This window comes from Dama dama, chromosome 19 (assembly GCF_033118175.1).
Source record: "Dama dama isolate Ldn47 chromosome 19, ASM3311817v1, whole genome shotgun sequence".
Lineage (NCBI taxonomy): Eukaryota > Metazoa > Chordata > Mammalia > Artiodactyla > Cervidae > Dama > Dama dama.
This window is the reverse complement of record NC_083699.1, coordinates 52,852,907-52,866,561: the sequence shown is the minus strand read 5'-3', so window position 1 is coordinate 52,866,561 and position 13,655 is coordinate 52,852,907. Positions and strand designations below refer to the sequence as shown.

Sequence of the window (13,655 nt, the reverse complement as noted above, 5' to 3'; positions counted from 1 at the left end):
CACTGTTGGTGGGAATGCAAACTGATATAACCACTATGGAGAACAATATGGAGATTCCATTAAAAAAAAAAAAAAACTAGAAATAAAACCACCATATGACTCACCAATCCCACTACATTACACATACCCTGAGAAAACCAAAATTGAAAAAGACACAGGTAACCCAATATTCACTGCAGCTGTATTTACAATAGCTAGAACATGGAAGTAACCTAGATGTCCATTGACAGATGAATGGATAAAGAAGCTGTGGTACATATATACAATGGAATATTCAGTTCAGTTCAGTCAGTCAGTAGTGTCTGACTCTTTGTGACCCCATGGACTGCAGCACACCAGGCTTTGCTGTCCTTTGCCAACTCCAGGAGCTTTCTCAAACTCATGTCCATCGAGTTGGTGATGACATCCAACCAACTCATCATCTGTTGTTCCTTTCTCCTCCTGCCGTCAATATTTCCCAGCATCAGGGTCTTTTCCAGTGAGTCAGGTCTTCCCATCAGGTGGCCAAAGTATTGGGGTTTCAACTTCAGCATCAGTCCTTCCAATGAATATTCAGGACTGATTTCCTTTAGGATTGACTGATTAGATCTCTCTTACAGTCCAAGGGACTCTCAAGAGTATTCTTCAACACCATAGTTCAAAAGTATCAATTCTTTGGCACTCAGCTTTCTTTATAGTCCAACTCTGACATCCATACATGACTACTGGAAAAACCATAGCTTTGATTAGACAGACCTTTGTTGGCAAAGTAATGTCTTTGCTTTATAGTATGCTGTTTAGGTCGGTCATAGCTTTTCTTCCAAGGAGCAAGTGTCTTTTAATTTCATGGCTGTAGTCACCATCTGCAGTGATTTTGGAGCCCCCCAAAATAAAGGCTGTCACTGTTTCCATTGTTTCCCCATCTATTTGCCATGAAGTGATGGGACCAGATGCCTTGATCTTAGTTTTTTGAATGTTGAGTTTTAAGACAACTTTTTCACTCTCCTTTTTTCACTTTCATCAAGAGGCTCTTTAGTTCTCCTTCGCTTTCTGCCATAAGGGTGGTCATCTGCTTATCTGAGGTTATGGATATTTCTCCTGGCAATCTTGATTCCAGCTTGTGCTTCATTCAGTCTGGCATTTTGCATGATGTTCTTTGCATTTAAGTTAAATAAGCACGATGACAGTATACAGCCTTGATGTATTCCTTTCCCAATTTGTAACCAGACTGTTGTTCCATGTCCAATTCTAACTGTTGCTTCTTGACGAGGATAGAGGTTTCTCAGGAGGCAGGTAAGGTGGTCTGGTATTCCCATCTCTTGAAGAATTTTCCACAGTTTGTTGTCATTCACACAGTCAAAGGCTTTGGCGTAATCAATAAAGAAGAAGTAGATGTTTTTCTGGAACTCTCTTGCTTTTTCTATGATCCAACAGAGGTTGGCAATTTGATCTCTGATTCCTCTGCCTTTTCTAAATCTAGCTTAAACATCTGGAAGTTCTCGGTTCATGTATTGTTGAAGCCTGGCTTGGAGAATTTTGAGCATTACTTTGCTAGCCTATGAGACGAGTGCAATTGTACTACAGTTTGAACATTCTTTGGCATTGCCTTTCTTTGGAATTAGAATGAAAACTGACCTTTTCCAGTCCTGTGCCCACTGCTGAGTTTTCCAAATTTCCTGGCATATTCAGTGCAGCACTTTCACAGCTTATTTTAGGATTTGAATTAGCTCAACTGGAATTCCATATCCTCCACTAGCTTTGTTCATAGTAATGCTTCCTAAGGCCCACTTGACTTTGCATTCCAGGATGTCTGGCTCTAGGTGAGTGATCACACCATTGTGGTTATCTGGGTCATGAAGATCTTTTTTATATAGTTCTTCTGGTTATTGTTGCCACCTCTTCTTAATATCTTCTGCCTGTGTTAGGTCCATACCATTTCTGTCTTATATTGTGCCCATCAAGAGATCTGTAGTCTTTCCCATTCTACTGCTTTCCTCTATTTCTTTGCATTGATCACTGAGGAAGGCTTTCTTATCTCTCCTTGCAATTCTTTGGAACTCTGCATTCAAATGGGTAAATCTTTCCTTTTCTTGTTTGCCTTTATCTTCTCTTCTTTTCTCAGCTATTTCTAAGGCTTCCTCAGACATCCATTTTGCCTTTTTGCATTTCTTTTTCTTGGGACTGGTCTTGATCACTGCCTCCTCTACAATATCATGAACCTCCATCCACAGTTCAGGGACTCTATCAGATCTGATTCCTTAAATCTATTGGTCACTTCCACTGTATAATTGTAAGGGATTTGATTTAGGACATACCTGAATGATCTAGTGCTTTTCCCTATTTCCTTCTATTTAAGTCTGAATTTTGCAATAAGGAGTCATGATGTAAGCTTGTTGATCCCAGTCTTGTTTTTGCTGACTGTATAGAGCTTGTTGATCCCAGTCTTGTTTTTGCTGACTGTATAGAGCTTCTCCATCTTTGGCTGCAAAGAATATAATCCATCTGATTTCGGTGTTGACCATCTGGTGATGTCCATGTGTAGAGTCTTCTCTTGTGTTGTTGGAAGAGGGTGTTTGCTATGGCCAGTGCATTCTCTTGGTAAAACTGTTAGCCTTTGCCCTACTTCATTTTGTACTCCAGGGCCAAACTTGCCTGTTACCTCAGGTATTTCTTGACATCCTACTTTTGCATTCCAGTCCCCTATAATGAAAAGGACATCTTTTTTGGGTGTTAGTTCTAGAAGGTCTTGTAGGTCTTCATAGAACTGTTAAACTTCAGCTTCTTCAGCATTACTGGTTGGAGCATAGACTTTGATTACTGTGATATTGAATGATTTGCCTTGGAAAGGAACAGAGATCATTCTGGTGGAGAGTTCTGACAAAATGTGGTCCACTAGAGAAGGGAATGGCAAACCACTTCAGTATTGTTGTCTTGAGAACCCCATGAACAGTGTGAAAAGGCAAAAAGATTGGACACTGAAAGATGAACTCCCCGGGTTGGTAGGTGTCCCATATGCTGCTGAATAAGAGTAGAGAAATATACCACAGAAAGAATGAAAAGATAGAGCCAAAGGGAAAAAAGTGCCCAGTTGTTGATTTGACTGGTGATGGAAATAAAGTCTGATGCTGTAAAGAATAATATTGCATAGGAACCTGAAATGTTAGGTCCATGAATCAAGGTAAATTGGAAGTGGTCAAACCACAGATGCAAGAATGAACATCAACATTTTAGGAATCAGTGATTTAAAATGGACTGGAATGGGCAAATTTAACTCAGATGACTATTATATCTACTACTGTGCGCAAGAATCCCTTAGAAGAAATGGAGTAGGCCTCATAGTCAACAAAAGTGTCCAAAATTCAGTTCTTGGGTGCAGTCTCAAAAATGACAGGATGATCTCTGTTCAGTTCCAAGGCAATGGAATGTTACTCATCCATGAAAAGGAACACATTTGAGTCAGTCCTAATGGGGTGGATGAACCTGAAACCTATTATACAGAGTGAAGTAAGTCAGAAAGAGAAAAACAATTGTATACTAACATATATATGGAATCTAGAAAGATGGTACTGATGAACCTATTTGTAGAGCAGCAATGGAGACACAGACATTGAGAACAGACTTATGTTCACAGCTGGTGGTGGGAAGGAGGAGAGGTATAGAGTAACATGGAAACATACATTACCATAAGTAAAATAGATAACCAGTGGAAATTTTGCTGTATGACTCAGGGAACTCAAACTGGGGCTCAATAACATCCTAGAGGGGTGAGATGAGGAGGGAGGTGGGAGGGATGTTCAAGTAGGAGGGGACACAGGTAAAACCTATGGCTGATTCATGTTGACTTTTGGTAGAAACAAATGCAGTACTGTAAAGCAATTATCTTTCAATTAAAAATAAATAAATCAAGACAGTAGCATTATTTGTGATGGCAGTATTATAATATCCCCAAACTACAAACAAATGACCAGAGTAGACTGAATAAATTATATGATATTAATTTCTCTATCAATTAAAATGAACTTCATTTACATGTAACTATAATATTAGAAAAAAGTGAAACATTTATCAATGAGTAAAACTGACTTTTGGTATAAGAAGTCAGATTTGTGTTTCCTTGTTAATTTTCTGTTTAGTTGATCTATCCATAGGTGTGAGTGGGGTATTAAAGTCATCCACTATTATTGAGTTATTGTTAATTTTCCCTTTCATATTTGTTAGCAATTGCCTTACATATTGCAATGCTCCTATGTTGGGTGCATATATATTAATAATTGTTATATCTTCTTCTTGGATTGAACCTTTGATTGAACCTGGGATTGAACCTTCTTGGATTGAACCTTTAAATGACACAATGGATCAGCTAGACCTAATTAATATCTATAGGACATTTTACCCCAAAACAATCAATTTCACCTTTCTCTCAAGTGCACATGGAACCTTCTCCAGAATAGATCACATCCTGGGCCATAAATCTAGCCTTGGTAAATTCAAAAAAATTGAAATCATTCCAGTCATCTTTTCTGACCACAATGCAGTAAGATTAGATCTCAATTACAGGAAATAAACTAATAAAAATTCAAACACATGGAGGCTAAACAACATGCTTCTAAATATCCAACAAATAATAGAAGAAATCAAAAAGTAAATTAAAATATGCATAGAAATGAATGAAAATGAAAACACAACAACCCAAAACCTATGGGACACTGTAAAAGCAGTGCTAAGGGGAAGGTTCATAGCATTACAGGCTTACCTCAAGAAACAAGAAAAAAAAGTCAAATAAATAACCTAACTCTACACATAAAGCAACTAGAGAAGGAAGAAATGAAGAACCCCAGGGTTAGCAGAAGGAAAGAAATCTTAAAATTTAGGGCAGAAATAAATGCAAAAGAAACAAAAGAGACCACAGCAAAAATCAACAAAGCTAAAAGCTGGTTTTCTGAAAAGATTAACAAAATTGACAAACCATTAGCCAGACTCATCAAGAAACAAAGGGAGAAGAACCAAATCAACAAAATTAGCAATGAAAAATGGAGAGATCACAACAGACAACACTGAAATACATAGGATCATAAGAGACTACTACCAGCAGCTCTATGCCAACAAAATGGACAACTTGGAAGAAATATACCAATTCTTAGAAAAGTATAACTTTCCAAAACTGAACCAGGAAGAAATAGAAGATCTTAACAGACCCATCACAAGCAAGGAAATTGAAACTGTAATCAAAAATCTTCCAGCAAACAAAAGCCGAGGACCAGATGGCTTCATAGCTGAATTCTACCAAAAATTTAGAGAAGAGCTAACACCAATCCTACACGACAAACTCTTCCAGAAAATTGCAGAAGAAGGTAAACTTCCAAACTCATTCTATGAGGCCATCATCACCCTAATTCCAAAACCAGACAAAGATGCCACAAAAAAAAGAAAACTACAGGCCAATATCACTGATGAACATAGACGCAAAAATCCGTAACAAAGTTCTAGCAAACAGAATCCAACAACATATTTAAAAAGATCATACACCATGACCAAGTGGGCTTTATCCCAGGAATGCAAGGATTCTTTAATATCCACAAATAAATCAATGTAATACACCACATTAACAAATTGAAAAATAAAAACCATATGATTATCTCAATAGATGCAGAAAAAGCATTTGACAAAATTCAATATCCATTTATGATAAAAACTCTCCAGAAAGCAGTAATAGAAGGAACATACCTTAACATAATAAAAGCTATATATGATAAACCCACAGCAAACATTATCCTCAATGGTGAAAAATTGAAAGTATTTCTCCTAAAGTCAGGAACAAGACAAGGGTGTCCACTCTCACCACTACTATTCAACATAGTGTTGGCCACAGCAATCAGAGCAGAAAAAGAAGTAAAAGGAATCCAGATAGGAAAAGAAGAAGTGAAACTCTCACTGTTTGCAGATGACATGATCCTCTGCATAGAAAACCCTAAAGACTCTACCAGAAAATTACTAGAGCTAATCAATGAATATAGTAAAGTTGCAGGATATAAAATTAACACGCAGAAATCCCTTGCATTCCTATATACTAACAATGAAAAAACAGTGAAATTAAGGAAACAATACCATTCACCATTGCAACAGAAAGAATAAAATACTTAGGAGTGTATCTACCTAAAGAAACAAAAGACCTATACACAGAAAACTATAAAACACTGATGAAGGAAATCAAAGAGGACACAAATAGATGGAGAAATATACCATGTTCGTGGATTGAAAGAATCAATATTGTCAAAATGACTCTACTACCCAAAGCAATCTATAGATTCAATGCAATCCCTATCAAGCTACCAATGGTATTCTTCACAAAACTAGAACAAATAATCTCACAATTTGTATGGAAATACAAAAAACCTCGAATAGCCAAAGCAGTCTTGAGAAAGAAGAATGGAACTGGAGGAATCAACCTGCCTGACTTCAGACTCTACTACAAAGGCACAGTCATCAAGACAGTATGGTACTGGCACAAAGACAGAAATATAGATCAATGGAACAAAATAGAAAGCCCAGAGATAAATCCACATACCTATGGACACCTTATCTTTGACAAAGGAGGCAAGGATATACAATGGAAAAAAGACAACCTCTTTAACAAGTGGTACTGGGAAAACTGGTCAACCACTTGTAAAAGAATGCAACTAGAACACTTTCTAACACCATACACAAAAATAAACTCAAAATGGATTAAAGGTCTAAATGTAAGACCAGAAACTATAAAACTCCTAGAGGAGAACATAGGCAAAACACTCTCTGACATAAATCACAGCAAGATCCTCTCTGATCCACCTCCCAGAATATTTGAAGTAAAAGCAAAAATAAACAAGTGGGACCTAATGAAACATAAAAGCTTTTGCACAACAAAGGAAACTATAAGCAAGGTGAAAAGACAGCCTTCAGAATGGGAGAAAATAATAGCAATGGAAGAAACAGACAAAGGATTAATCTCAAAAATATACAAGCAACTCCTGCAGCTCAATTCCAGAAAAATAAATGACCCAATCAAAAAATGGGTCAAAGAACTAAACAGACATTTCTCCAAAGAAGACATACAGATGGCTAACAAACACATGAAAAGATGCTCAACATCACTCATTATCAGAGAAATGCAAATCAAAACCACAGTGAGGTACCATTACACGCCAGTCAGAATGGCTGCTATCCAAAACTCTACAAGCAATAAATGCTGGAGAGGGTGTGGAGAAAAGGGAACCCTCTTACACTGTTGGTGGGAATGCAAACTAGTACAACCACTATGGAGAACCGTGTGGAGATTATTTAAAAAACTGGAAATAGAATTGCCATATGACCCAGAAATCCCTCTCCTGGTCATACACACTGAGGAAACCAGATCTGAAAGAGACACATGTACCCCAGTGTTCATCGCAGCACTGTTTATAATAGCCAGGACATGGAAGCAACCTAGATGCCCATCAGCAGACGAATGGATAAGAAAGCTATGGTACATATACACAATGGAATATTACTCAGCTATTAAATACATTTGAATCAGTTCTAATGAGATGGATGAAACTGGAGCCCATTATACAGAGTGAAGCAAGCCAGAAAGATAAACACCAATACAGTATACTGATGCATATATATGGAATTTATAAAGATGGTAACAATAACCCTATATGCAGGACAGAAAAAGAGACACAGATGTATAGAACAGACTTTCGGACTCTGTGGGAGAAGGTGAGGATGGAATGATCTGAGAGAATAGCATTGAAACAGGTATATTAACAAGTGTGAAACAAATTGCCAGCCCAGGTTGGATGCATGAGACAAGTGCTCAGGGCTGGTGCACTGGGAAGACCCAGAGGGATGGGATGGGGAGGGAGGGGGGAGGGGGGATCAGGATGGGGAACACATGTAAATCCATGGCTGATTCATGTCAATGTATGGCAAAAACCACTACAATATTGTAAAGTAACTAGCCTCCAGCTAATAAAAAAAATTAAAAAAAAAAAAAGAAGTCAGATTTGGGGAGACAGGAGTAATAATCAGGCGAAGCACAAGACAACTGCTGGTAATATTCTATTTCTTGATGTAGTGATAATTATGTGAGGTTGTTCACTTTGTGATAACTAAGTGTTCAATTTCATTTATGTGGGTTATGCTTGAATTAAAGAGTAAAATATACATTGTTTTTCACATAAGTGAGTAATTTTATTTCTAGAAATTTATCCCCTAAATATACTCTATTTGAGCCAAACTAAATCATAAAGGATATTCATTGTTGCATTGTTAATAGCAATGGCTTATGGCTTCCTTGAGTTCAAGCTGGTGAGTTGGAGTCCTAACTCTGGTTTGGCTGCATTTTCTGGCCTCACCAATTCAGGGATGGGACTGTGACACTAGGTTGGAGATGATGCCCTTGAAATGTAGGCTGATACTGGCCACTGGGTCAGGAGGCACACAGGTCTATTTTGGTAGTAATTTAATTAAATATTTATTAATATTAAAAACTGTATGGAGGTATTAACATATAGGAAAATTTTTTTTTACAAATTATAAGTATGCAGTATTAGTTTTGACAAATATACATGACAGTGTAAGTTATGTAACCACCAACAGACTAATTTTATAAACACTATTCACCACCTCAAAAGTTCCCTTGTGCCCTTTTATTACCTGTCAGTACTTGGGCCTGTAAAACCACTGATTTGCTTTCTGTCTCCATATTTTTACATGTATTATAATTTTATATAAATAGAAGCATAAATTATTTTGTTTTCTTCCACTTAGCATAATGCATTTGTGATTCATCTGTGTTACTATATATATTTGTGACTTGTTCATTTTCATTGCTGCATACTATTCCATTGTGTGTATATACAAAAATGTGTTGTATCTATTAACCACTGATGGAAATGTGGTTTTTTTCCAGTTTGGGACTATTATGAATAAATCCACTATTAGCATTCAAGTAAAAGTCCTTATGTAACATTTATTTGTATTTTCATGGGTAAATAAGAGCAGAATTTCTCAGTCATGTGGTAAGTATATATTTATGAGACAGAATAAATTGCTTTATAAAGAGATTATATCATTTTGCATTTCTATGAGAATGTGTGAGGGTTTTGGTTTTACCACATACCTGTCAACAGTGCATAGTGTTGATCTTTTCAGTTTTATCTACTCTGATGGGTTCAGTGGTATCTAATTGTGGTTTTAATTTGTGTATTCCTGGTAACTAATTATGTTCGGCATCTTTCAAGTGCTATTTTCACATTTGTGCATGTTGTCTGATGAAACATCTGTTTATGTCTTTTGCCTACTTTTTAAATCAAATTATCTTATTATTACTGGGAGTTCTGTGAATATTCTGAATAAGAAATGTATTTTCTGCATTCAAGTTTTCCTCAACCTTCTTGAATATCTGGAATATACTTTCCAAAGCATTTTTAACATCTTTTTCTGCCAATTTTACCATCTATTTTACTTCTAGGTATGTTTCTGTTGGTTTATTTTCCCCCTGGTTATCAGTCTTTTTCTTAATTCTTTATATGCCTACTATTAATACTTTTCATGTAGTTAACACTGTGAATTTTATATTTATGGTGATATTTTATTCAATTCTTTTCAGTAGTTTTCTGGAAGAAAGTTATATTACTTAGAATAATTGTTTTTGAGCTTGTTTAGGATGGATCCAGAAAAGCCTTTAGTTTATGGCTAATTTGTTCCCACTAATGAAGTGACACCCCTGTATCTGTTTTCCCATGTATTTGGACATCTCAGCAGTTTGGCTGGTAGTGACATGAAATAATCTCAGCCTTGGATGAGCTTTGCAAATTACTCTGTTTTACCTTTTTTGGTAGTTTGTTCCCAAGCCTGGGAGTAGTTTTATTTACATGGGTGCACAGATCAGTACCCAGACAAAATCTCAAGAAGGCCAGTCTATACATCTCTGATGTATTCTATCTGTGCTGCTCTCTTCTCTCTGGTATTTTGCCTTACATTCTCACTGCTTTTGCTGCATCAGACTCTGATTTCTGTCGCCTCAGTTCAGCAAGACTTCTGATCTGTCCTTGAGCTTTGGTTTCCTGTGCTCTGCTGCTGCTGCTGCTGCTAAGTCGCTTCAGTCGTGTCCTACTCTGTGCGACCCCATAGCTGGCAGCCCACCAGGCTCCGCCGTCCCTGGGATTCTCCAGGCAAGAACACTGCAGTGGGTTGCCATCTCCTTCTCCAATGCATGAAAGTGAAAAGTGCAAGAGTACTGGAGTGGGTTGCCTTTGCCTTCCCCTCCTGTGCTCTAGTCTGGGAAATTTCTCCATTTGCTAAGCTAGAACACTTAAACTAGAATGCCTAAAGTTTATTTTGTTATCCTTCTTTCATCTTACTCTAGGTTTCCTGTTGACCAGTATGTGAAAACTGTTGTTCAATATATTTTGTTGTTGTTTTCTAGTTAAGGTATAAGATTAAATCAATATCCTTTCAAACAACCATTGCCTAACCTCCCCAAACCTAAGGTATAACTTTCTAGCATTGTTATTTTTTAATTAATTTATTTATTTTAATTGGAGGTAGTATTCTTATTTTTAACTCAAAATAAAAATAATTAATTTTGTTGGTGTCATACATTCTAGTTGCCCTTTTTCTCAAAATTGCATTTGGGAACTCTTTTATACCTGTAGGCAGAGGAACTACATTTTAACATTAAAAATTTAGAGATATTATTTCACTACAATATGTAATATTGTACATAAAGAAATATTAAGATCAATTCTACTTTGTGTGGAAGCTTTTCAAAGTACTTTAATAACATCTCGGATTTGATGCTCATAAGCTCTGAACTAGATAAATCTAACATTGTAATTCTCATCACAAAGTAAAGAAACTAAGGCCTGGCAATATTTATTAGTTTTTCTCAGTCACATAATCTATAAATGATGAGATGGGATCTTCTGACCTTTACAATGTTTTTTCCAGTTTCCAGAGTTAGTCTTCTTGGAAGATGTAGAATTTTATATAAAATAGCAAAACATCTAGTACGATAGAATTTTTCTTTTCACTTATTGTGAGGAAGGCAGTGTGGTGCAATAGAAATAACTAGATTTACAGTAGCTGGTGACTCATCCACAAGATTCAGTCTAAGAAAATAACATGGAATTATTTAAAATGAGGAAACAACATTCATACAACTATTTTATATTTAATTTAGGAAGCAAAAAGCACAGATTTACAATTTTTCAGCTGGAAGTCGTGTTGTGAATGGAGAAAAAAAGAGTTTAGTACATGCCAACAGAGGAGCCTGGCAGGCTACAGTCCATGGGGTGGCAAAGAGTCAGACACAACTCAGTAGCACACAGCATTGCACAGTAGCTAAGGTGATCAAAATATCTGCTTAGGAGATCTGTTTTAATTTTAAAGGAGATTTAGTTAAGAAAGTAATCCAAGTAGTCTCTGTAGTTTAATAGATGGGACAAGATAAAGAACAGAAGATTGAGGATATTTTTAAATTTTTGTGAATGAAAATTCTGTCTCTCTTCATATCTACTGTAGTATCAAAACCTTTGATATATGAAGTTAATCTTTATGTAAAATCTTATGTTAAATATATACTCTAAGAAAAGAACTAATTTGGAACCCCAAAATTATGATTTTATCTGAAAAAGGCATCTAATTGTGTACTTAGGTATCTGTAGCTATTAAAGTGTGACATTTCTTGACCTAGTTTCCCCTTCATAGCAAAAAGATTTTGTTTTTACAGAAGACTCACATAAAATCAAGTTATTAAAGAACAGGCTGAGTAATCACTACTTACATGAGAAAATATCTGAGAAAACATTACTGCAGGTCATTCCTGTTTTTTTGCAGTGGTCCTGGCTTTTATATAAGGTTAACCTATCGTATGTAAAAGGCACCATTCCCATTATGACTACCAATCACTGCCTGACTTACCCAATCCTAAAGCATTATTTTCCAATAATCATATTTATTTTTTTAATTCAGAGACAAAATAATAATGGTTGGTGTAATACATTCTAGTTGTATTTTTTTTTTCTCTCAGAGTTGCATTTGGGAACTGCAATGGGTTGGCTGTGGTGGATTTTATACAGAAGACTGTACTGTTAAGCATGGGGACCATTGACCTGTATAGATCAAGTGACATATACCAACGACAACCACGGTCTCCTCGAAAAAACAAGCAGTTCATTGCAGGTAGGAGATAAAACAAGATGATTATGAACTTATTTAATTCACCTGTTTTCTTTCCTTTAGAGTTTGTGTCTTCTGTGATGCTATTCAAATACATAGCAGTATAAAATCAGCATAATTTATAATGCCATGTAAGTAAAATTGGGCAGAAACATAGCGAGACTCTGAAAGGGTAAAGAAGGTGTTTAAACTTCAATTTGTTATTAATGTTAGGAAGCATCTCAATGTTCTTAAGTTGAATTCCCAAGAAATAACAAAATAAGATGCTATTGAATATAAAAATGCTAAGAAAATTAGTCTCTTCTGTTGAAAAAAACTACTTACAATGGTTGTGTCAAATGGGATAATTTTCTTCTAATAAACTATAGCTTTAAAAATGTAACAATGTTATTCACCCATTATAATTTTTTAAATTAGCTCCATTTTTTAGCTGTCATTTTTTCTTGTTGGATGGTGACTTTCTTGGAGGTATTTTCACAAATGCAGTAAAAGTTTATTAACATTTTACAATGCTATGAAAGATGATATTTTTCTAGAAGTACAGTTATAAAGGAAAATATATAAAGTTATTAAAATACAAGCCAAAATACTTTCTACATGTAATACCAAACTTTGATATGCCAAGTTATGCAAAGTTTTACTGAAATTTCAGTAAATATCCAAATAGTTGGCTTTGTAAACACTGCCAATATTTTGTATATTTTCTGTCCACTGACATAGTTTAGTTGGTTAAAAAAAAAAAAAAAAAAACTGGTTGAGCTAAAAGGTTTGCAGATAGACATGCATCTACAATATTACATATTACATTATACAGTTTCTAACATTTTCTGTATTTTTAAAATAATCAGTTGAATATTGACACTTTTACTAACTATACCAATTGAAGACTGTTATAAAGTAAAAAAAAAAAAAAGTACATGATTGTAGGTTTCATTTTTTAAATTGTAAGTGTGCCAAATTTAACATATGAAAGTGATAATAAGTGAAGTTTCCTTTGGGACTAATAAAAAGTTACTTGATATACTGAAATTCTCTCTTTGTTAATCTTTCGTTTGTAAGCCTCAACCCTTTCCAGATTTATAGTCTAGACTCTTTTCAGGAGCACAAAAGTTCTCCTTCAGAATTTGTTGTTAGGGATCTTATCTTTTAGCAATATTTTGGAGTGCTATAAATATAAAACTAGACAGGTTCTGCTTCTACCACTACTGGCTTTTCAAAGAAAGGCAGAATAGAGAAATTGTGCATGCATGTACTATGAGATTCCCTCATGATTGAGAAAGGGAAAGTTGATTTTTGAAAGTTCTTGTACTCTCGATAGATATTGGGGGAAAAGTAAGCACTGTTTGTCTGCTGAAACACTAATTCAATCAGAAAAACTGTGGATCTTAAGACAGTTTCTAAGTTACTTGCTGGAAGTACACTGTGGAATGACAAAGTGTGTATTTTGACAAGATAATTCAATTATTTAATTTAAA

At 35.5% G+C, this 13,655-nt stretch overlaps 1 protein-coding gene across 1 annotated transcript in view; it reads left to right on the top strand.

Moving 5' to 3' along the window:
- The window catches only part of STXBP5L (syntaxin binding protein 5L), a 355,378-nt gene that overhangs the window by 238,096 nt on the left and 103,627 nt on the right, over window positions 1–13,655 (top strand). The window contains exon 19 of the mRNA XM_061167943.1: window positions 12,032–12,183. Within this exon, the coding sequence (XP_061023926.1) occupies window positions 12,032–12,183 (152 nt within the window). The remainder of the gene's footprint in view (window positions 1–12,031; window positions 12,184–13,655) is intronic.